The sequence below is a fragment of the Baudoinia panamericana genome (assembly GCF_000338955.1).
Source record: "Baudoinia panamericana UAMH 10762 unplaced genomic scaffold BAUCOscaffold_11, whole genome shotgun sequence".
Taxonomy (NCBI): Eukaryota; Fungi; Ascomycota; class Dothideomycetes; order Mycosphaerellales; family Teratosphaeriaceae; genus Baudoinia; species Baudoinia panamericana.
The window spans coordinates 102,135-124,830 of NW_006911267.1; the positions used below are offsets into that span (position 1 = coordinate 102,135).

At 56.0% G+C, this 22,696-nt stretch overlaps 11 protein-coding genes across 11 annotated transcripts; 8 read left to right on the forward strand and 3 right to left on the reverse strand.

The window, feature by feature from the left end:
* The first annotated feature begins 717 nt into the window (after positions 1–717).
* On the forward strand, positions 718–2,004 carry BAUCODRAFT_229759 (uncharacterized protein). The gene has a single exon (XM_007681261.1). The coding sequence runs from the start codon at positions 944–946 to the stop codon at positions 1,871–1,873; it is 930 nt and encodes a 309-aa protein (XP_007679451.1). The 5' UTR covers positions 718–943; the 3' UTR covers positions 1,874–2,004.
* On the forward strand, positions 2,004–2,366 carry BAUCODRAFT_229717 (uncharacterized protein). Its single transcript, XM_007681262.1, has one exon. The coding sequence runs from the start codon at positions 2,135–2,137 to the stop codon at positions 2,321–2,323; it is 189 nt and encodes a 62-aa protein (XP_007679452.1). The 5' UTR covers positions 2,004–2,134; the 3' UTR covers positions 2,324–2,366.
* A 340-nt stretch (positions 2,367–2,706) lies between these two features.
* On the forward strand, positions 2,707–3,604 carry BAUCODRAFT_125059 (uncharacterized protein; the record flags this gene model as incomplete). The annotated part of the gene is made up of 2 exons (XM_007681263.1): positions 2,707–2,852; positions 2,914–3,604. The coding sequence occupies 2 exons, from the start codon at positions 2,707–2,709 to the stop codon at positions 3,602–3,604; spliced, it is 837 nt and encodes a 278-aa protein (XP_007679453.1).
* A 981-nt stretch (positions 3,605–4,585) lies between these two features.
* On the reverse strand, positions 4,586–4,756 carry BAUCODRAFT_44424 (uncharacterized protein; the record flags this gene model as incomplete). Its single annotated transcript, XM_007681129.1, has 1 exon — positions 4,586–4,756. A coding segment is annotated over one exon (171 nt), but the record flags the coding sequence as incomplete, so codon positions are not given.
* Positions 4,757–6,126: 1,370 nt separating this feature from the next.
* BAUCODRAFT_230062 (uncharacterized protein) lies at positions 6,127–9,031 on the forward strand. The gene has a single exon (XM_007681264.1). The coding sequence runs from the start codon at positions 6,471–6,473 to the stop codon at positions 8,559–8,561; it is 2,091 nt and encodes a 696-aa protein (XP_007679454.1). The 5' UTR covers positions 6,127–6,470; the 3' UTR covers positions 8,562–9,031.
* Position 9,032: 1 nt separating this feature from the next.
* Positions 9,033–10,506, forward strand: BAUCODRAFT_230006 (uncharacterized protein). Its single transcript, XM_007681265.1, has 2 exons — positions 9,033–10,192; positions 10,261–10,506. The coding sequence occupies exons 1-2, from the start codon at positions 9,503–9,505 to the stop codon at positions 10,462–10,464; spliced, it is 894 nt and encodes a 297-aa protein (XP_007679455.1). The 5' UTR covers positions 9,033–9,502; the 3' UTR covers positions 10,465–10,506.
* Positions 10,507–12,988: 2,482 nt separating this feature from the next.
* BAUCODRAFT_150541 (uncharacterized protein) lies at positions 12,989–14,732 on the forward strand (the record flags this gene model as incomplete). Its single annotated transcript, XM_007681266.1, has 2 exons — positions 12,989–13,636; positions 13,689–14,732. 2 exons carry the CDS (start codon positions 12,989–12,991, stop codon positions 14,730–14,732), a joined length of 1,692 nt encoding a protein of 563 aa, XP_007679456.1.
* Positions 14,733–14,914: 182 nt separating this feature from the next.
* Positions 14,915–17,412, reverse strand: BAUCODRAFT_230055 (uncharacterized protein). Its single transcript, XM_007681267.1, has 4 exons — positions 17,117–17,412; positions 16,409–17,050; positions 15,383–16,351; positions 14,915–15,318 (listed from the first exon to the last, which is right to left on the reverse strand). The coding sequence occupies exons 1-4, from the start codon at positions 17,314–17,316 to the stop codon at positions 15,174–15,176; spliced, it is 1,956 nt and encodes a 651-aa protein (XP_007679457.1). The 5' UTR covers positions 17,317–17,412; the 3' UTR covers positions 14,915–15,173.
* Positions 17,413–17,839: 427 nt separating this feature from the next.
* BAUCODRAFT_36847 (uncharacterized protein) lies at positions 17,840–18,925 on the forward strand. Its single transcript, XM_007680996.1, has 2 exons — positions 17,840–18,137; positions 18,192–18,925. The coding sequence occupies exons 1-2, from the start codon at positions 17,965–17,967 to the stop codon at positions 18,799–18,801; spliced, it is 783 nt and encodes a 260-aa protein (XP_007679186.1). The 5' UTR covers positions 17,840–17,964; the 3' UTR covers positions 18,802–18,925.
* An 855-nt stretch (positions 18,926–19,780) lies between these two features.
* Positions 19,781–21,541, reverse strand: BAUCODRAFT_36849 (uncharacterized protein). The gene has a single exon (XM_007680997.1). It carries the CDS (start codon positions 21,249–21,251, stop codon positions 20,070–20,072), a length of 1,182 nt encoding a protein of 393 aa, XP_007679187.1. The 5' UTR covers positions 21,252–21,541; the 3' UTR covers positions 19,781–20,069.
* A 36-nt stretch (positions 21,542–21,577) lies between these two features.
* BAUCODRAFT_158932 (uncharacterized protein) lies at positions 21,578–22,650 on the forward strand (the record flags this gene model as incomplete). Its single annotated transcript, XM_007681268.1, has 2 exons — positions 21,578–22,527; positions 22,574–22,650. One exon carries the CDS (start codon positions 21,578–21,580, stop codon positions 22,370–22,372), a length of 795 nt encoding a protein of 264 aa, XP_007679458.1. The 3' UTR covers positions 22,373–22,527; positions 22,574–22,650.
* Positions 22,651–22,696: the final 46 nt, after the last annotated feature.

Here is a 22,696-nt window from a genome sequence, read left to right on the forward strand (position 1 = left end):
TTCGCCAGGGTCAGCGACATGCCAGTAGAGGAGGTGGCGTGAGTGGTGAGACAGCTAGCCCAGGCACCCGCGTTCTGGGCGATAGTATTTCACCCGGCATAGGATGCTGCCAGGCAGTGCCTTACTGCTTGATACACGCATATGGCGAGCGCGATTAGAGAATGACTTGCAAACGGGTGCGACACTACACAAGTAGAGGGCTATCGGAAGAATTCCCCGTTGAGTAAAGAGCAAGCCAGGCGCCAAGATGCGAGCATCCATGGTACAATAGCTGGTAATCTACAGACACGATTCGAGAGAGCGAATGGGTTGGGATTTGGCTCGCGGACGTGCAATACGCAGCACAATACTGTCCACGAACAACTCAGAAGCAGAGCGTCCATCCAAAGGTTGACCCTATTCCATTCAGATTCTACATAGCAACCATTTCCAGCGACATTGAATGTTCTCTTGCTCAGTACCAATGGCTGCATCGTCCATGCTATAGCCATGCCACAATCATGCAAGTATCCAAGGCGTCGAGTCGCGTTTCCAGGGAGTCAACCGCCGTGGTCACCAGATGCGCTGTGCCTTGCTCGCGGAGAGTGTTGTCAGAGTGTTGTGTGGTCATGTCAAGCACACCGATGTCGATTACACCATGTCAGCGAGTGATAGTCGTTCGTAGTGTAGGACCGGCTGTCGTGCTGTGGCATGATACTAAGACGGCATCAATTCTTCAAGCGCGTCCTTACCAACGCGTCGACAGCGCGAGGGGAGTCATCGCGTACATACTTGGGAATCAAGGTCAGGTGCCGCTGAAGAATCTCGAATCGGAAGTCCTCGTGCCACATCCCTCAACATACATCAACCAGCAACACCCCAACCGCTTCATGGATCCCCTCTTGATGGAAGCTCAAGGACGGACCCTCTCGTGGTGGATTCTCTCAGTACGGATCCTCCCGTGATGGATTTACTCATGACGGATTCTCTGGTCACGGATCCTCTCTTGATGGACCCTCTCATCATGGCACACCCACCAGCATCTTGTACGGCAGCTCACAGCATCGAGTCGGTGCCCTGCAAGTTATTCGCGCTTCCACGCGAGCTCCGCGACGAGATCTACGCTTTAGCCACTTGCTCCAGCCTGCCGGTCTACATACCAAACCCTCAACGCAAGGGGTACTTCGGCCCGCCGCTCGCCTACGTCTGCAGCCAAATGCGCGCGGAAGTCTTGCCGATCTACTTCGCACGGAATACGTTTGCCACGAATTGCAAGATTTCCACAAATGGGTACACCGCCGAGCCCGAGAGCCCACTCAAGGCTCTCGTCGGCCATCCCTACTCGAAGTCATTCCGGCAATTGAAGTGGTTTAGCGGCACCATCGGCGCCGTGTACGAAGATGGTAGCGCGTGGCTCTTGGATCCCAAAGGAGCGATTATCATCGACGTTGAATCGAGTGGCGGGATGCAGTACTCGGGCTGGACCGCATTGAAGCGATGTGGCTGTGAGGTGGGCAAGGAGATACTGACGGCGCTGCAGGAGTTCGATCCGCGCAGCTTCCGTGGTGGTATCTACTCCAGAGCCATGTGCGAGGGACTGGGGTTTCCCGATGGGGATTCGGACAACAACATGAAGGCAGAAGTGTCGTGCGTAACCTGCGGTGTGCGTGCGCTGTCTGGGGATGAAGGAGGACGTTATTTTGCAGTGAGCGACGTCAAGCTCTGGAAGGACCGCTACAAGAGACGTGCCGAGAGCTTGAGTGAGCACTCGCAACCTGACCGTGTGTCTCCGCAAGCGCAAACCGCCTGGGCTCAAGCAACGCCCAGCGTTGCGATCCAACAGAAACACCGGCTTATGTCGCCGAGGAAGGCCAAGAAGCAGAGGCAAGCCTAGAGAGCGCTGCGCAAGGCTAAGGAAGAGAGTACGGAAGCGGCCATGGATGGAGAGGATTAGCGGTGGTTACTTCCAGCTGTTTTAGGACGCACGGTGCGACGAGGCTGCAGTCCGTGACTCAACTTGGGGGAGCTTGATGTATCCATGAGCGTGCAGTCGTGGCGGGTTAGCACCGAGAGCCGGAAGGCATTTTCAGTGAGACTGCTGTACTTCATCCTCTAGAGCTGGACACACGGACAGCATTCGGCATCGGCGGACTGGATGCTAAGCCGTCATGGAGTGGATATGCATGTAATGACTGGGCGCCTGTTGTCGATACCCGTCCGGATCGAATCTCTTCATGTCATGTTCGAGAAAGGCCTACAAAGCTGGAGCAAATTTAGCAAGGCAGCGTGTGTCCACTCCAATAAGACAGAACCCGAATGCAACTCTGGTCAGCTCGAACAGTAGGAGGTGGCGAAGCTGACAGCTTGACATATGTATGCATGATGGGGTTGTGCAGTGAGAGCAGAATGAACATTGAAACGAGGTCTGTAGAGTGGATGCAGCTCGTCAGGAACAGGCTTAGCGTCATGCAATGCGACATGGTCCCATGGACCCTCGAGGAAAGAGCTCCAGCCACAGATGTGCATCCATGTTGGTCGCAACCCAGCCTTCAACTCGTCGCATACTCTCTTTTTCTTTGTGCGCTTCAATTCTTGATCGCGCGTACGCAGCTCTGCTATTGTCGCTCGTTCATCGTTACCAACGCGGTCGTTGTCGTCAAGCGTTTCCGCCGCGTTGACTTTACCTTTTGAATCAACGCTCGGCGCAAGTCCTACGGGACGAGCGGCATGGTGGACCCGGAGGTAGACGTCGAGACGGGGCAGGACGAGGAGATGATCGAGGTCGAGGCAACGGAAGAGGCAGCAAATGGCGACGAACCAACAGGACTCGAGGACATTGAGCCCGAAGTCCCCGAACGGACCACCTTCCTCGAGTACACGATGCGCCAACCCCACCTCCTCCACCAACAACCCCGTCTAACATACCACGCATAGCTACCTACGTTCACCCATAGTCCAACTCGTCCTGGGCACCGGCGCAAACAAAGAGATCCTCTCCGCCCACCAAGCCTTACTAACCCAATCTCCCTTCTTCACCTCAGCCGTCACATCACTCAACGACGCAAATCGACGTATAGACCTCTCTAGCGACGACCTCCACGCCACAGCCTCCGTCCTCGAATTCCTTTACAAAGGCGATTACTTCCCCACTCTTGAAGCAGGCAACAGTCTAGCCTACGACCCTACCGTTGCCTCACCAGACGACGAAGGCGTGGCCCTCTTACGCCACGCACGCGTCTACACCCTCGCGCAGCGTTTCGGCCTCCCCACATTAGCACAAATGGCGCACAAGAAGATCCATCTCACGCAGTCTACCGCGAAAGGCGAGATCGCGTACGCGCGCTTCGTGTACAAAGAAACGAGTCCGGACGACGAGAACATCCGGAAACCCGTGGCCGCATTCTGGGCGACGAGGAGCCATGTATTACGGCACGAAGCGGAGAAGGAGTTCAAGCGCATGTGTCTGGAGTTCCCGCAGTTTGGCTTTGACGTGCTGAGTCTGGTGCTGGATGCGCAGGAGAAGCGGAGTCGGAGGGAGGAGGTGCAGAGTTCGGGGACGGCGAGCGGGAGGAAGAGGCAGAGGGTGAGTAGTGCGATTGTGCCTCCTGGAGTGGGGCTGAAGTAGAGCGGGCGGGGTGTGCTGACGTGTGTATGTAGGTTATGTGATGATGTGTCCATGTAGCGCGTGATTGCACCGTGTAGTTATAACTGTATACCCACCCAGACAAATACAGTACAGCCTGCCCGGCAGTGGCTGGTGGCGGTAACGACAAGCATTATAATCACCACAGCAGTTCGGAGCGACGCAAACGCAAAGTAAGCAACGACAAGACTTTTATCCTCCTCTACGACTATGTAGACGACACACCACATCTACATCGACCGAACACTACCTTCCTCGATCATACCAAGTCATATATACTGCTCGCCTCACCACCGACACCGACACGACGTTCGTATTCTTACTTAATACCCACTCCCAGTCAACTGGTTCTGACACCCAGCCACGCACTTGGCCGCCGACAAGCCCGCGCTATAGAAACCAGGGTTGACCTGGTACTTGAGGTAGCACTCACTGCCACTGAGCACAGCGGCTTGGCAGCCCGTCTTGCCATCGCAAGCGCTGATGCAGGCCTCCAGGGTGGCGACGCCGAGGGGGTTGGACTTGAAGTCGGAGTCGTAGTGGTCCTGCGTAGAGCAGATGTTACGATTAGCGTGGTGTGGAGGAGAAAGGGACGGTGGGGTGGTGGGATGGTGGGATGGTTGGACGTACGGTGTTGCACTCGACTTGGTAAGTGCGGGCGCCGTTGTTGGTGGTGTAGGTCGTGCCGTTGCTGAAGGGGCAGGAGATGGCGCCCTTGCGGGTGGAGCTGATGGCTTTGCCGCCGACTTAGAGAGGAGACAGAAGTCAGCAAACTCATCAATGGGACAAGGTGGCTGGGTGGGGTTATATGCGGAGACGTACTGACGCCGCCGTTGCTGACGCCAGTGGCAATGCCGTTCTTCAGGTAGCACGGGCCTGGAGATCCAGGGAGCTGTTCGAGGACGCGTCAGCATTGGATCGATGAGGACGGAAGTCGTATACAGGAAGACATACGTAAGAGACATCGACACAAGCACCATTAGCACCGCACGCGTCAAGGCAGGCGTTGTAGGTGTTGGTGTAGATGAGACCGATGTCATTGCCGTAACGATCAAGGCCACACTCGATGTGGAAGGTCACACCATTGGCGGTGTAGGTGTTGCCGTCCTGAGAGGGGCAGGTGGCGCTGGCAGAGGCGGTGCTGGAGGTGGTCGTGCTGGTGGTGAGAGTGGTGCGGGTTGAGGTGGTGCTTGAGGATGAGCTTGAGGTGCTTGAAGACGTGCTTGTGGTGCTGGTGGTGGTCGGACGGGTTGAAGTGGTCGACGAAGACGTGCTTGAGATGGTGGGAGTGCTCGTCGTGGTTGGACGGGTCGAGGTCGTCGACGAGGTGGAAGATGTGCTCGACGTGGTCGGGCGGGTCGAGGTGGTAGAGCTCGTTGATGTGGTCGTCGGACGGGTCGAGGTGGTTGAGCTCGTCGAAGAAGGCTTCGTAGAGCTGGTGGACGACGTCGTTGTCTTGCCGTTGCCGTTGCCGTTGCCATTGTTCTGAGCGTTCTGGGCAAGGCCGACCGGGGCCAGAAGAAGAGCAGCGTAGGCCGCGAAAGCGAGCGTGGAGCGAACCATGATGGACGGGAGGCGCGTTGACTAGCTGAGAAGCGTGGTTTTGCGAAGGAGCAATAGCAGGATAGAGGGAGACAAGGAGGTATCAAGGGCTTGTTATACCGCGATGTTGCTTCGGACACCAGTATTTACGTCAGGTATTGGACACTCGTAAAGACTTACCATATCAGGCAATACGGTAGAGGAGCTGCATGTGAAGATGGAGTCTTCTTACCACGACGTTCTCTCTGTAACGACAAGTATGTCGTCGGTGGAGTAGGTTGTCCAAGCGTCCATGGAGTTATGAAGAGGTTGAGCTGCAGCACCATCCTACCAGCTCGGTACACCTGAAGCTAATGGAGAGTAAGCTGCAAAAACCTGAGCGCACGGTGGTTTCAGTGTGAAAGGCGAAAGCGACAACGCAGACGGTATCTGGAAGAAGGTGAGGTCTCCCGCACGAAACCCAATCGAGCGGACAGGTTGTATCGCGCGTCAGGAACGTCTGGTTGAGGCATCGCTTGGCATGCTGGAGGAACCAGTGGCCATTGGGCGAGCAGTTCCGGATTCTGGGTGAAGCTTCGATCGACATGGCTCGCGAGTCAAGAAGCCACAGAGCGTCCATAACCAGTAGAGTGCTTACAGAAGTCAAAGGCGCTGCCAACCGAGCAAGCCTTCAGATGGCGAAAGAGTCTCGCCGGCGAGCTCACTTTGCCTCCTTGTCCCTCGGTGTAGAACGACGAGTAGCGGCGTACTGGCGAAGCAGTCCTTTAGCCTCTCCTCGAGTAACACGGCGACAATAGTAGGTTACTATGTAGTTCCAATGCATGATGCAAACAGCACAGCCTCGTCCGGAGAGTCGAGGAAGTGGTAAGGTGGGTGGTGTGAAAGCCCAACCAGATGCGAAGGACTTGGAGGTCATCTGTGCCTTGCAGTTCCCGCCAGCGCCTCGGTCGCCATATGGATCCATTCCAATGCGGGGAGGGCCGGCACTAACGCTTGTCTTCACGAAAACGTTGGGGTCGACTCTTTGTTCGGTCTTGACTTTGTGCCCGCCACCCTGCAGGACTCGACTTTGTCGCAACGGCATCCACCCGAAGGAGTCTGCCGGTGCATTATGGAGCACGCAGAGCTCCCCAACTAAGCCAAGATGGCAATGCATATGAAAGCGAATTGTGCTTCCAACCCCGCGAACCAGCAACTTCACATCAGCCACTGACCGTCCCCTCGGTCATGCTTAGCGGAAAGGTTAAAACAGACTCGCCGCCGCCGCCGCTGCCAACCCGAGATCCCTGCTCCACCGCTCCAAATAATGCAGGACCAAGACGGCCCCAATGCTTTGCCATCGCTGTCTACGCTGAGTCTATCCGACAATGACAAACGTGAGAACCACGGTCAAAGAGCAGCTTCAACTGGACTGTCGGATCGCATCTTCGCCAACACCCCTGTTCCCACGGTGATACTCGACCAAACCTTGACGATCCGGCATGTCTCGAAAAGCTACTATGCCCTCTCTAGCCGTACGCCAGAAGAGCTTATTGGGGAGAACATCTATGGATTCGTCGAGCAGAAAGTGCCTGTACCGGATGTCGCAACTGTGCGGGGCGCCATCGAAACCGCCATAGCCACGGGCAATGTGCAGACCATCCATGACATCCCCACGCCCGATGGCAGCTTCTACAGCATGCGCACCACGCCGATTGTGGAGGATGGCGAACTGTTGTACATCATCTTCGAGATCGAGAACACGACGCAGGAGCACATGAGGCAGACCGAGTTGCGCGAACAGCTCAGTATCAACGAGACGTTCCGTATCCTGGTGGAGACTGTCAAGGATTACGCCATTTTTATGCTCGACCCGGGCGGTCACGTGAGCACGTGGAATGCAGGCGCACAGAACATCAAGCAGTACACCAGGGAGGACATTGTGGGCAAACACTTCTCCAATTTCTACGGGGATGAGGATCGGGCGGCAGACAAGCCTGGCAAGGAGCTTGTTGTCGCCTTGCGGGACGGCAAATGCGAGGACGAAGGCTGGCGGTACCGCAAGGATGGAACGAAGTTCTGGGCCAACGTCGTCATCACTCCCGTCTACCGGAACGATATCCTAATCGGCTTCAGCAAGGTCACGCGCGACCTCACGGAACGAAGGGCGGCGGAGACACGCCTGATATCCGCTTACGAAGAGTCCGACAAGCTCAAATCGGAGTTCCTCGCCAACATGAGTCACGAAATCAGGACGCCTATGCATGGCATGCTGACAGCATTGACCCTTCTCATCGACACCGGCCTGAATGCGGAGCAGAAGGAGTTGTCCTCCATCATTTCCGACTCCGGCCGTGTGCTGCTGCAGCTCATCAACGACGTGCTAGATTACTCCAAGTTGGCCTCTGGTTCATTCTCCGTGGGCTCGGGTGTCGTCTGCATCCCTGACATCATCGTCTCTGTCACCCGCCACTTCCAGACCACAACCAAGGCCGCCACGCGATTAGAGACTAGTCTTGACCCTCGCATACCACAAACGCTCGAAGGTGATGCTTTGCGTTACCGCCAGATAGTGCAGAACTTGATCGCGAATGCAGTCAAGTTCACCGAGTCCGGGGTTGTCACCGTCACCCTTACGCTAGACGAGGAGAGTGGTGACAGCTTAACCCTCCTGACCGAGGTATCAGACACCGGCATCGGCGTACCTCAGCGCGCCGTCGGTACCCTCTTCACGCCGTTCACTCAATTCGACAATTCAGCCACAAAACGATACGGTGGCACGGGCTTAGGTCTCTCCATCTGCAAAACACTCGCGGAGCTCATGGGCGGCCAGATCGGCTTCCGGCCCAATGACGGCGGCGAGGGCGGCAGTGTGTTCTGGTTCACCGTCAAGCTCCGCCCAGTACGCAGAGTCGACTCGGTGGAGAAGCTCAGCAGTCTTCAAGCCGAGGGCGCATATACAGCCCAACCAACCGACCCCCTTGCGGAAGTCAAGCGGATCGCGACAGGCAAACGCCTCCTCCTCGCCGAAGACAACCAGATCAACTCCCGCGTCATGCTGCGCACGCTCAAATCCCTCGGCTTCGTCAGTGTCGACCCCGCGATGGACGGGATGCAGGCACTATCCATGGTCAAACAAGAATCCATCTCTATTAAGCCTTACGATCTTGTGTTAATGGACATCAACATGCCGCTGATCGATGGCGTTACCTGCACGGTTGAGATCCGGAAGGCGGGTATCGACGTGCCGATCGTGGCTATGACGGCGAATGCGCTTAAGGGACAGGCGGAGGCCTATTTGGCTAAGGGGATGGACGATTATATTACGAAACCCGTTGATCGGGGGTTGTTGGTTAAGGTGCTGGCGAGGTGGTTGAGGAATAAGTCGATGCTTGACGTTGGGACGAAGGGGGGATGATGCGTCGTCTTGGCTGATGAGCCTCTTGTTGGCATATGGTCTACAGTACATGGCTTGAGGAGCAGCGACACCACTATAGACCTTCGGACCGAGCAATCAATGGACGACTGCCCTGACGGCAGGCATGCAAAGGTGGGGTACCTTCAAGACGACGCGTCCAGCAACGTCTCTGCTGTCTCCGCTGTCTATCGGTCTACAACCAGTCCGCGAAGCAGCCAGCGCGCCGTACAGTCCGTCGTTCCCGCAGACCCTGAGGGGACAAAGGTTGCGATCCCAAGTAACTTCACAGGTCGCACCCGCTGTTGACGATGATGGGCCAGGTCAGTCAGTCGGAGGGGTCGGGACTCACTCGGGCTCGCCTGACGGAAATGCTGTTGTACGACTAGGCACATTCTGATGAGCAATGTGCGTGAGGGAGAGCAAGCTTTGTGCGTCAAGCGTCAACCAATGAGCGCTTAGCGCAAAATATACATGTCGTGAAACGTCCCCTTACCGAATTGAGCATACCTAACCTCGAGCTTGCTTGGACATCCGCTCCAAGTCCCTCTGTTCCGAACTGCCCAGTGCTTACACAAAGCGGAGTGGTTGATGCGATGCTTGCCCTTGCCCCTGTCCTGCTCTGCAGCTGCACTGAGCTTGAAGCGTCTGCCGGCCCTGGCCCCCAACAGGATGCGGCCCTAGACGTCATTCTGGATCCCACGCCTCGGCACCGATGGAGCTCTATCAATGCTTATTGCATGAGCTGAACGTCGAAAGGTAATGCGCAGCTGTAACGGATAAACAATCAGATAAGTGAGTAAGTGAGGCGGCACGGCCAACGGCATTGCCTACAGAATACCCTACGATGCACGCCATAAACTCTCCTCCCGTTCCCCAGTAGACTCCCATACCCTCTTTGTCCGAGTCCAACCATACACGCAAAGGAGCCCCACTGGCAAATCATGGCAAACCTCACCACCGCCCTCCAAGAGACCATCTACCACCTCCCACAAGCGCCCCCTCGCATTCGGAAAACGCCCTTCAAAGTTCTCTGTCCCGGTCCCCCCCGCTCAGCCACCGAATCCCTAGCCCAAGCCCTCAATAAACTCGGCTACTCCACCTACCACGGCTGGGACATCATCTTCGAACCCAACCCTTACCACCAAAAAGCGTTGTACCACCTCATTCGGCGTAAATTCTGCGGTTCCGCGAAAGGGGACTGCCACATCACGGCGGAGGAATTCGACGTCGTGCTCGGCGATAGTGATGCCACGATCGATACGGTGGCATTCCTCTTCTTCCCGGAACTGATGCAAGCGTACCCGGACTGTAAAGTCATCCTCAACACCCGCCGGGACTTGGATGCCTGGCACGCGAGCATGATCCAGACCTTCCTCAAAGACGTCGCGGACAGCTGGCTACTCTGGCTAATCCACTACTGTTCCGCGGGGTCGTTCTGGATGTACGAGGGATTGTATGGGATCGGGTTTCCGATGTTCTTCCGCAGTCGGAGGTCGACGTATTTGAGGCCGGGCATTGTGCAGAATGGGAAGTGGGTGTATCGGGAGCATTGTGCTATGGTGCGCGGCATGGTGCCGAGGGAGAGGTTGTTGGAGTGGAGTGTTGAGGATGGGTGGGGGCCGATTTGTGAGGTGAGTCTCCCAAAATCATACTTGCGATGTGGAGGCTGTTGGCGTGCTGATATTGCGGTTTTGAATAGTTCCTGGGTAAGGACGTCCCGGACGAACCGTTCCCGTGGGTGAACAATCCGAAGGATTTTGGAGAGAAGGTGGAGCGGACGCTTAAGCCGAGAATGGCAGCGGCATTTCGTAATATGGTGATAGTCGTTGGCGGGTTTGCTGTCGCCGTCATCGCGATTGTGTTCGCAGCACGCAGATTCATTGCGTGGCCAGCTCGGTCATGAAAGGCACAGAAGGTTTGCAAATCACTTTGAGTGCAGCTTGCCCGTATCGCAAAACATTCACTGGTGTGGCAATAATCATCAGCTCACCTGACCCATAACGTAACACCATCGCCCCGGCCGGCTTCGTAGAACCCATCACGGCACGAGTACGACCTGCCTTCCCACCCCAATCCACTCGCCGCCAAATCAAGCCCCTCCCTCCACTGCTCAAACGAACAAACTTTCGTCTCCACCAACTTCTTTTCCCCTTGGAAATAACCCCGCCGAAAGCAACCGGACAAACCCCAGCATATCCTCCAGTTCATACATCGACTTCCCCTGCAGCCGATCATTCCTCCCCATCACACTCACAGTCCTGGGATTCTCATTCCGCCCCATCAACCTCACCCTCCCTCCCCTCCGTAAACACCACACCGCGCTGCGCACATGCGGGGACTTGGCTGCCTGGGGGCGGGAAGGAATCAAGGACTGCGTCGATTTTGGCCGTTGGGGGCCAGAGTGCGTAGGGAGGCGGCGTCCGCCATTTCGTCACCAGTGATTTCGGCGGTGGGAGATGGAGGCGTATGGTATACCGTTTAGGAAGGACGTGGGGTTGCAGTCGTGCCAGTTCCGTCTCGTTCCCGCCGAAGGCTATAACGCGTGCCCCCCATTTGCCACGGCGAGGAGGACCGCTGCCCGCCGTAGGGAACTAGTAAATGGCCGGTGTACATTAGATCTGGGACTGAGTAGCCCAGCTTCTCGCATAGTCGGGTTTCGAGGGAGTGGGATGCACTTTTCTAATGACACTTTAGCGTACTGGGCGAAAAAAATTCCCATCACGCCAGACGTCCCGCATAAGCCTTTTGCTGCCGTCCGTCATGCCGGAGTGGATGGCGGTTAGGAAGACCGAATCCGGGTCTTTGCGGGCATGGATCAAGCAGTCGCGATAGACAAGTCGGTTGAGGGTAAGGGTTGTCGCATCCGGGCCTAGGGGCGGCGACGCGGCCGATTGCGTTTAGGCCGCCTATGAGCGGGATGGGAGAGTTGTAGGCGCGGGGTCCGGCGTAGATTTCACGATGGTAGGAGAGGACTTCTGCGATTAGGATGTGGATGATGGCGCTGCCGAGGGTGGGGTGGGGAGAGTGGGAGGGTTCTGAGGTGGAAGGCTTCGCCGATTTGATCGAGGACGGGGGCGCGGTAGGAATGGTGGGAAAGGGGAGGCCGTGGTGGAGGCGATAGTGAAAGAATTACCTGCTTGGGTTTATCTGATCGTCTGATGGAGCTATCCTCGGGAGGAGACGAGTGAGTAGATATTCATCGACCCGCATGTTGTCAAGTCCGATATGAGTTCTTGAAGCCGTACGAGGGCGACAGAACTCGATATTAAGCATATCACCTTCTGTGGTACTTGGACAGACGGTGTGTGGGAGAGGTGTGGTGCGAAGACTTGTACCTTGCCGGACCATTTACCGGTTAAGCAGCTGGGCAGGACTAACTACGCCTGGCGTTACGCTGGGAAGATGGCGACAGATCCCCAGCAAGCCCGCTGCAATGGCTTTCAGGCTTGGGCTTTCGTCAACAAGTAGCTCGCGGTATGGGACAGTCATCGCGCAGCCATGTGGCCGAACGGGCCATTGGTGTCAGCTGGGCTTGCGTCTTGGGAGGTGGAGGTGAGAGGAGCAGTCACCTCGGGGTCGGCATCTTGCAGACGCTGTACCGGGCCCCGTCACAATGCTGAGTTGCAGCTTTATCGGTTTGGGACGACTTGGTACCATCTAGACGTAGGTATGTGTATGTGTATGTGCATGTGTGTGTATATGTGTACGTGTATGTGTATGTGTATGTGTATGTGTATGTGTAGCTGTGGTCATTGTTGTCCCGGTCCAGTTCCTGTATCACTTCGAGTCATGTCGTGCTCTGGGCAGAACCCCGGGGGTCCACTATGCGTTGGCCGGCAACTTCCAAGTCGGTACACGTCCGAAGTACATCTTCCCTCCCATTCCATTGCTAAGGTACATGTGGTTTTATCTCCATCTTGAGGTATGAAGACGCGTCGAATGGACAACACCGCGTCTCGCCATCTCGCTGCACGGGGGATGAGATGAAATGGCTGGGTACTATTCCATCGCGCCTGCCGTATCAGACGGTTACGTATTGCAGGCGTCAGTGCCGGTACGTGACACGAAGTTGACCGTTTCTGTCGTCACCATCGCCTCGTCACGCGATCACGCGACAGATGGAGATGGATTGACTTGGCGAATGTCAGGTGCACGCATTGGTGACAGCTCGACACAGCTGCATCCTGCACCTCCCACACCCCCTTCTCACACCACCCTGCTTCTCTCTCATCGTCTCTCTCTCCCTCTTCTCACTCAGTAGCATGTCCCTGCTGCAGAAGAGCACTGCGGCCTCCTTTCGTTCCCTCACCCGTACATCCTACGCTCCTGCACTAACCTCGACCATCACCCGCCGTGCACTAACCCTACAACACCACCCTCGACCACTCACCACCAAACCCTCACCACCCCTCACCCCCCTCCTCAAGATGTCCCGCAACATGGCCACCGTCAACGAGAACCCTCGCCAACCCGCCCCCTCCCACTTCATGGCCACCTCCGGCGCCCAGGACCCCGTCTGGATCCACACCGAACCCTACTCCAACCGCCCCCGCTTCCCCGCCCTCGACCGTGACCTCGACACCGAAGTCTGCATCATCGGCTCCGGCATCAGCGGCATCCAAACCGCCTACGAGCTCGTCACCCGCGGCCACCAGGTCGTCATGATCGAAGCCCGTGACATCCTTAGCGGCGAGACGGGCCGGACCAGCGGTCATTTGGCCAGCTCCCTCGACGACGGCTACACCAACATCGCCCAGAAGCATGGCGACCAGGGTGCGCTGTATGCGGCGCAGAGCCATTCGTTTGCCATTGACCGCGTGGGGGAGATTGTGAAGAAGCATGATATCGAGTGCGAGTACAGGAAGTTGCCCGGGTATACGATTAGTCAGTGGGACCGCAGAAAGCAACCCAAGAAGCATGACGAGGATGTGAAGATGCTCAAGGAGGAGGTGGTCAAGGCGAAGGCGTTGGGTTTGCCGGCGGACTTTAAGGAGGGATTCTCGGTGAAGGGATGGGATGGCGAGCCGGATCAGCGGGATGCTGCTGTGTTTGAAGGGCAGGCTACTTTTCACCCAGTAAATCGTCTCCCATTCCCTCTACTTGCTTATGATGCTAACGATATGCTAGACGAAATACCTCATCGCCGTCCTAAACTGGCTCAAACAACAACCAAACTTCACCTGCTACACCCACACCCGCGCCATGAACATCGCGGAAAAGGGCATCGAAATCGGCCCCATCGGCACGAAATCCGTCGAGATCAAAACCCTCGCCGGCCACACCATCACCTGCGCCCAAGCGGTCGAAGCAACCTGCGTCCCGCTGCAGAAACTCTCCGTCATCGCCGAAATGGAATTCGACCGCACCTACTGCATCGCCATCCGCGTCCCCAAAGGCTCAGTAGAAGACTGTCTCCTGTACGACTCGGCGGAGGAGTACAAGTACGTTCGCCTCACGCACTGTGATGACAAGGACGACTACATGGTCGTCGGCGGCTGCGATCATAAGGTGGGACAGGAAGAACCCATCGGCCGCTACAAGGAAATCGAAACTTGGGTCCGCGAGCGTTTCCCACAAGCAGGCAGTGTCGATTACGCCTGGAGCGGGCAGATCTTCGAACCGGTCGATTACATGGCGTTCATCGGTCTCAACCCGGGCAACAAGCACACCTACATCATCACGGGCGACTCCGGCAACGGCCTCACGCACGCCGTCATCGCGGGCCGCATCATCGCCACGACCATCGAAGGAAAACCCGACGCCTGGGCGAGCGCGTACAACCCATCCCGCGTCACATCCCTGCTCAAATCCGGCAAGGAACTCCTCTCCCACGACTTGCAGATCAACGCGCAGTACAAACGCTTCTTGCAGAGCGATATCCAGGATATCGAGGACCTGCCCAACGGCGAAGGCGGCGTGCTGAACCCGGCCACGAAGTCGCCCATGGCCGTGTACAAGGATGACGAGGGCAAGGTGCACAAATTCTCCGCCTTGTGCCCGCATCTCAAGGGCGTGGTGTGCTGGAATCGGTCGGAGAAGAGTTGGGATTGCCCGGTGCATGGCAGTCGGTTTAGTAAGGATGGCATTTGTGTCATGGGGCCTAGTAAGGGGGGGTTGAATGCTATTGACGATAGTGGCAAGGCGTCGCAGCAAGAGGCTATGCAGGCGTGAGGGAGTAAGACTTGGGAGTGAGTGAAGCAGCGAGGGAGGGACAGCTAGATTGTGACCGTGGTGAAAGGGGATGAGGAGTCGGGGTCAGCGAGCGAATGTACTCGGCCTCTACTACGAAATCTTGCCGTGCAGCGAAACGAAATCTTAATGGCCGCAAGGCTCTGCAGTGGCGTTCGAATTCGGGCGAGACTCAATCAGAGTGCTGATGCGGTCAGGAATGAGCTCTCCAGGGGGACACTGTTCCTCTCTCGCTGTCTTTCGGCGATGTTCCTACTACGTTACTCGAGCGTCCATGTAGCATGTACTGCCTTTTATTTTTCCATTTAATCGCCTAAAGTCATCCCCTTTGTTAAGATGGAAATTGAGCAACCAGGTATTGACCAATAACCGCTCCCACGTCTTCCATTCTCCACTCACACCGGCGTCGCGCAGCTGGACCTGCTACTTCTTGCCCGCAACAAGCGTGGGCGCAGGCGCAGGCGCATTCGTCTCAGGCCCTTTGTACGTCTTACTCGCCTCCTTCTGCGGCCAGGGCGCGAAGACGTTTTTCTGATGCTTCAGCGTTGGGGCTAGTTCGGGGAAGTGTCTGTGGAAGAAAAACGAAGTCAGAATGGATGGACGGCCGCTGGCAGCTTTGCCCTCCAACTCACCTGATCAGGACATCCTTCATAGTGGTATTCTGCACCCAGTGCAGTCCTTCAGCCGTATACGTTTCTTTGTCGAATTGGTTGGCGATGAAGCGGTCGCTTTTGAGCCGGCGACTCGCCATTAAGATGAACACCCGGAACGCCGTGTCCGAGAACCCAAACCCCTTGGGGAGCGGTTCACAATGACATCCGATCAGCAAATCCACTTTCTCCACATCCCCCTCGTATACCTCTTCCACTTTCTTCGCCAGCGCCTCATCACCCCCCGTCAGCTCGAGGAAGCTTTTGGGTGCAGTCATGTGCAGCAACCGCCTCATTTCGCAATACCGTGGGATCCCGCGTTCGCGGTCCCGCAGGATATCAACGGTAGCCATATCCCGCAACACGCCATCGCCCGCATCCATGGGTCCGCGGAGGAAGGCGCCGTAGTTGTTGTGGGTGATTGCGCCCGGGTAGTTGATCCCGAAGGAGTAGAACGCGTCGGCGAAACTGACCCCGCTGTCGAGAGGATCGCGGGCTTTGGCGAAGACAACATCCTCGAATGGCGTGGTCCGCTCGTGCGAACCCGTGGTGGCGTTGAAGAAGGCGATGTTGTCCGGGATGAGAGTGTGCATTCGATAGACACTCACAAACTCCTCCGTCAAACTATACGGCACGCCGTCCTGGTCCACCCCCGACCCCGGGATGCCGCTTACCACATCATCCGTACTGAGACGACCGAGGAGTTTGGTTAGTTTCTCGCCGACCAGACCCCACCAATTGGTGTTCATGGCGACTTGAAGCGCGGGGTGGGCGAGGATGGCGGGGGTCCATTCGACGGTGTGGATTTTGGCCATGAGGCAGGAGATGACGAGGCGGGCTTTGTCGAAGATTTGGTCGGAGGTCCAGGTTGGGTGGGCGGCGCGGAGGAGGTCGCAGACGGCGTTGTGCTCGAGGGCGAAGAGGGTGTGGAGGAGTTCGAGGCCAATCCACCTGTCATTCTCGTTAGTCGTGGACTGATCTACGCCGTGAGAAATGCTGCAGTTTCACCAATTGTTGTTGAAGCCGGTCAATGGGAGACCAGTCTTCGGATCTCGAGGCAGGAAGGACTCTTTCTTGTCTTGTGTGAGTTCGAGTTTGCCGTCTGGATGCTTGGAACGTAGAGATGAGGTGACTATCTCGCTTTCGCCGTATAGCTGTGAAGCGTCCCACCAGGGTGTGCACATGTTCTTATAGCCAGGGCAAGCCACATCGGAAGCGTCCAGGGTGACGTCGGGCTGGGATTTGGGCAACGCCATCGTGCCATCTTTGCTTGGCCAGTCGTCGCCCGGCGGGAGAGGGACTTGATAGTCATTCTCGGTTTGCTGTTCGTGGAAGAACCAGTCGTGGACTTGGAATTGGATCCATGCAGCAGCTAGCAGGTTCAGCGTGGTGGCGGGCTTGAAACCATCCGGCTCCGTCCGCTTCATAAGAGTATCACTGATCAGCCTTGGGTTGGGCGTCATCATTTCTTGTTCAGATGGCTTCTTGGCGCATGATCGTGGGATGTTGCGGCCAAAGCGCATGCCCGCGCAGCCCATCTTCGGCATCTCCAGCGAGTTGTAATCGCCATCTGAGCTGCGCGCCTCGAGAAAGCGCTTATCTTTCAATGGCTCCGCGGCCAGGGTTCCTTGTGGAGCCTTCGATGCATACCTACACCGGATGAGAGTCGCCATCAGCCCACACTGAGTGGGTGTGTGTAGTTTCTCGGCAACTCACCCATCGTAGAGATTCTTCGCTCGCAACTCATATCGGAAGGCTAAGAGGTTTGCAACGCCGAGCAAGGTGGGAAGCTTATGCCATTCGATGTGCTTGTTGACAAACTTGAAGAAGCTGACAATGAGGTTCTCAAAGAAACTAAGCTGAAACGACCACGATTCATGTTCGACCGGGTCCGCTTGGTCGACCATGGTTGGCATATGAGACGAATAGTGGAAAGTATGTTACGAAGAGAGTATGTGACGAGATAATAAGAAGGAAAATAGATCTGACCTGCCTTACGCTTCCAAGCTCGATCCTCCCTTGAGTTCAAGGACGAGACCTCATCTACTGCAGACAGCCACAGCTGGTCGAAAGCAGCAGTCGATTCGGGCCCCTCTACGCCATGTGGGAGGGCTGAGCTGACACATGGATCCCTTGCAGAAGCGAGGCTGTAGCGCGAGCATGGAATGCGACGCTTGGTCCGTTCATGGATGCTTGGTAATGCTTGACGATCTGCTCGACGCAAGCCCAAGCACAGTGGAAGAGAAGGTTCGTGAGGCATGTTATTTGGTACCTACAAGCAGACCAGAGCCGACAACGATGGTGAGGTTGAAGCGAGCTGAAAGCAGGGGCCAACATGCCGACGTGGGAGCTTGGACCATTCATACCACATGAACGGCGGGCACGTACATCCAAGTGACACACACATCCTTCCCGTCAACTGCATGTCAGCAGCCACAGCTGCAAGCGCACGAGGTTGGTGATGCATGTAGCAATAGTAGTGAGGTAGGTCGGCTTCTTTGCATCTCCTTGACGTTGTCTGCCCATTTCAACACTCTCCGTATCCATACAGCAACCATACTACCATGGGCGGCTTCAGCTGGTCACACCTATTCACTCCCATCCTCAGTCTCTTCCGCCCTAAGCCTAATGCTGAGATCGAAGCACTGAAAGAAGCAAACCATGACTACATCCGCGGCGACGAGTCTCAGCGCTCGCCTTGTCCCTTTTTGAACTCACTCGCAAACCACAACTACTTGTATGACCAAACCCCATGCTGCAAATCGCCTTACGACAGCTGAAAAGACTGCAGACCCCGCGACGGCAAAGCCATCACCAAAGCCAAGCTCAAAGCCGCCCTAATCGTAGCCGGCAACAGCACGCCCCTCTTCGCCGACGTCCTATCCAGCATCGTCAAGTCCGTCACGCGCAAAGACGGCACCTTCACGCTGGTCGACCTACGTCGCCACAACGCCGTGGAACACGATGCCTCCTTCACCCGCCTCGACGCGCGACAAGGCGACAACTACACCTTCCAGCCCGCCATGTTCGAAGCTATGGTCAAGGATGCCCACGGCGGGCCGATCAACAGGGATAGTATTGCCCGCACAAGGGCGAGGAGGGATAGGGAGGAGAAGGCTGCGGGTAATGGGGCGGGTGTGACGTTTTGGAGGAGTCCGAGGTTGTATGTCACGACGTGGAGTCAAGCGTGTATCTTGTTGCAGACGTTTGGGGAGGAGATTGGAGTGGAGGAGCTTAGGAAGTTCTATACGGAGGAGCGGTTGGTTGAGGGCTGGGTTGGGGAGAAGAAGAAGCGGATGACGTTCCTTGGGCAATTGGGGGATATGGCAAGTGTGTGGTGGAAGCATTTCTTCATTCAGATCGATGGGGCCGCGGTCAAGGATCCCTTGAAAGGGTGGTAAGCGAGTTTACTGTGATTGATGTTTCTTGACGAGGTAGAATGGTTCGCTCTACACGGTGGATATTGTGAGCTTCACATCGAGTGGTCCGTGCATTACACCATTCATAGTGCCTCTACTTCGCCCCTTCTCTGTTCTTTAGCACTTCTCATGAAGCTTACCAAGCCTCACACAGCTGAACGATCGACATTGGCACGTTGCAAAGTCATAGGCGACACCCGGCATGCCTCGCCACATCACGCAGATTGACCCGTGGGGGCCAGTTGATCAATGCACCAGCATTCCAGACCCATGGTCACTCCTTCCAATGTTACTTTCAGAGGCAAGCACATTGCTTTTCGCAAAACACTGGCCGAGGTCTATGAACTGAGGATAAGATCACCATGGCCAAAGCACCACCACAAGCCGGAGGTAAAGGTCCAATCTCCAGCTGCGACACGCCCTACACACGTACATGCTTCTCCGCTACGACTTTGTCCTCGCCGCTCTACGTAATCCCATCTTGAGCCAGTACTCGGAGAACGTAAGCTGGATGCCCGACTCCCTTCTCCACTCATGCCTTCGGCCCGGAATGCGGATCCGGCACCCGGTCTTCAGCGTACCTTCCCAGTACCGGATCAATGAGGAAGTTATCAAGGTTCGGACCAGCGACGAAGACTTCGTTGCACAGACCAGCCTCCGCTTCTCCCGAATACTCTTCGAATCACTGATTGCGATTGGCCTGCAGCCTATCCTTGTCGATACAGATGACATGATCACGCATACTGAGTCGATGCTCGCGAAGTTATGCGAACTGCTCGAGCTTCATCCGGCGGGCGTGCGGACGCTGTGGGCGAGCGAGACACCACCGGAGGTGCTGAGGGGCTTTTGTGTGGGATTGCTGTCGGGTTCGACTGGCATTGTTCGGGATGGTAGGGTAAATTTATGAAGTCCCATCTGCGTACTAGCGGAGAGCGTTGCTAACGTGGAGCAGCCACATCCGGACGCTGTCGCTATTGATGCTGAGACAGAGAAGTGGGTCAAGGAGTTTGACGGAGAGACGGCGAGAGGGTTGCGCGAGAGGATTGATGCGGAGATGGGATATCATGAGTACCTCAAAGCTCGGAGACTCACGGTGTGAAGTTCAGAGTAGCCGCAGTAATCACTTCTCCAGCTTGCCCGGGGTGGCGAGAGCAGCTTATATAGCGGGAGCAGATGAATTGGGGTCAGACAGGCCGGAACTGAGTAAGTTTCAGCAGCTGGATGAATGCTTGCACGGCTTGAACTGTCTGCTACTGCATCTTCTTTCCCTTCAACTCCGGAGGCTGCCCGACCACAACACCCCTGTACAGCGCATCCTTGACACCCCTCCGTATCCCATCCTCCAACTTGACAACCGGCCGGTACCCCAACCGCTTTTTCGCCTTGTCAATACTATAATACCTCGTCATGCACGTATACTTGACCTGCGCTGTCGTCAGATTCGGCTTGCCAAGCCGAAACGCCCAGTACACCCATTCCATGATCGTCGCCACGGTCAATCCAAACTCTTTACTGAGTACCCAGACTTCGTTCGGCTGCGTCTTGTCACCCGCCGCGGCCCAGCACATCCGCGCGAAGTCGAAGAAGTACACAGGCGCGTCGTTGGTGATGAAGAAGGCTTCGCCATCCACCCTTTCGTGGTCTAGAGGTGCTGCTAGGCCGGAGTCTTCGCGGTCGCGGGTTGCCAGGAGTGCGGCAAGGGCGAGGTGGTGGGCGTGTGCTACGTTCGTGATTTCGGTGAAGTCGAAAAGGTTCTCGTTGTCTCCGATTTGGAATCTGGTTTGGCCTCTGTAGTACGCTGATAGACCGGGTGGAAGTAGTTGCACATCGCCTTCGCCGAACATTGCGCTGGGTCGTATTGCCGCGGTCAGGAATTTGGGATAGTTCGGCGCGCGGTTTGCGGCAAGTACTTCCACCTCTGCTTGTGCCTTGGTTGTGCTATAGTATTGTGGTTGTGCGTCGCCCATGATAAGCGGATACGTCTCGTCCGCATTGACCAGATCGCTGATGGTATCGTGGATGATCGATGCCGAGGAGGTGTATACAAATGCCTTGACACCAGTCTCCTGCGAAGCTCGGAGGAGAGTCTTGGTGCCGTTCACGTTGACATTGTACATGAGGTCGCTCTTGTTATTGTTCAATGCAGCGGGAGAAGCAGTGTGTATTACGGCGTCTGGCTTGATCTTCCCAAACAGCTTGAGCATGCTATCGTAGTCGGTGATATCGCCTTGGTGATACTCCACACCATTGATGGGGTTGGCATCTGGCCGCAGATCGAGACTCGAAAGCTGAGCGCATGCTCCTCTTGAGTCTAGTAATGCTACGATGTGATGTCCAAGAAAGCCACTACCGCCAGTCACGAGTACTCTCCCCAAGCTCTTCACCTTCTCGTCTTTCCCATACGCGTTTACTGTGTGTTCACTGGGCGCCATGGTGGGGTGCCTCTTCAGTTCACTGATCGTCAAGTCACAATGTTCGTAAAGGCCAGACCGCGCACGCTCGTCCGATTACGTGGATGTGTTTGCTCCCTACAGGATCGTGAACAATCTACAATGCGCCAGCCACCATCCTTGAAGGGACGGTCGAAATCATCGGCCCATTCCACTTTGCCCGAGCTGCAGGTACCGCTCACTTGCAAGGGTGTCGGCCCGTGTCCGCCTCTACGATCCACGCCGCCGGCGCCATTACGTGCTGTAAGGAACGAATCAACCTTCATCGTGGCTCTACATGATAACAATGTATGCACGTCGACGACAACATGGAGGCAGCCAAAGCGGACGCTGATCGCACCAGCCCTCCCATTCATCTCTATGCCGAGCATCTACGAAACATTCGAACTCTGAGTGTCCAAGCCACTTTTGCCACTCATTCGAATAAGGAGACCAAAGCTACCCTTTCAGTCGACGGCAGCTTGCTTAAAGTAAGCCATGAGGGCGAGGAAGCCTGCATTCGGCTTCCTGTAAGCATACCGGGAGGCCACAGTGATGCTACCCTAACCATACCCGAAGCACCAAGCAAGAGTCTCTCCTTCCGCCTGAAGATTGAGGAGAACCGTGGTACAGATGGGCTGCTCGGTAATGGTAACCAAGATGACGAAAATATCGTCCCATGGGCGGCCAGCGATCTGTCTGCGGAAACCGATATCTGCTGTGCCGAATGTAGAACCACTTTGGTTGAACGCCATCAAATCCAGCAATGGAAGGACCTGCCCTCCGACGGCTGGGCAGAATTGATGGACTTCTGGCATTGTCACAAGCCGGATGTTCCACACGACCATGGCCACGACCATGCTTCACAGCCAGATCTCACTAGTCGGCGAATTACTGAAAGCAGCCAACTGAAAGTGCAGCCTAGCGTAGGTCTGGTAGGCCCGACCTTCTTCCTGCTTGCTGCTGAGGACTGCCCAACACTCTCGGTAAGCTTGTACTTCCCTGCTCTCTACTATGTTCTCCATTTGTTTCTATTCGCTGTGGGCTCAAAGAACCGCCTCTTTCGGCCTCGCGGTCACCGTCAGTGGAAGTTGCTGGGATACAAGAGCCCAAAAGCGAGTTGATCGCACACACACCAGCTTCAACCTGTGCTGCGGCGGTGGTCGAACTGGCTGTAGTGCATCAGTCTAGCGTTCTGGGGTTGAGTCCGGAAGCGCATGGGCTTGACCAATATACGACCTAGATACATATAGAGTCTGTTTCAGGACAGACATAAAGTGTACGTCTCCGTATCGCCAAACCGGACTACACTAACCATTTGGCAGACGTCTTCAGAACGAACTGCGCCTCGCACACACGAAGTCTTGCGCTGTCCCACATGTCACTTGACAGTCGGCATTCCCGACTTCTTGAGTGCTGGCTACCGTCTTCACAAACGAGCACTTTCC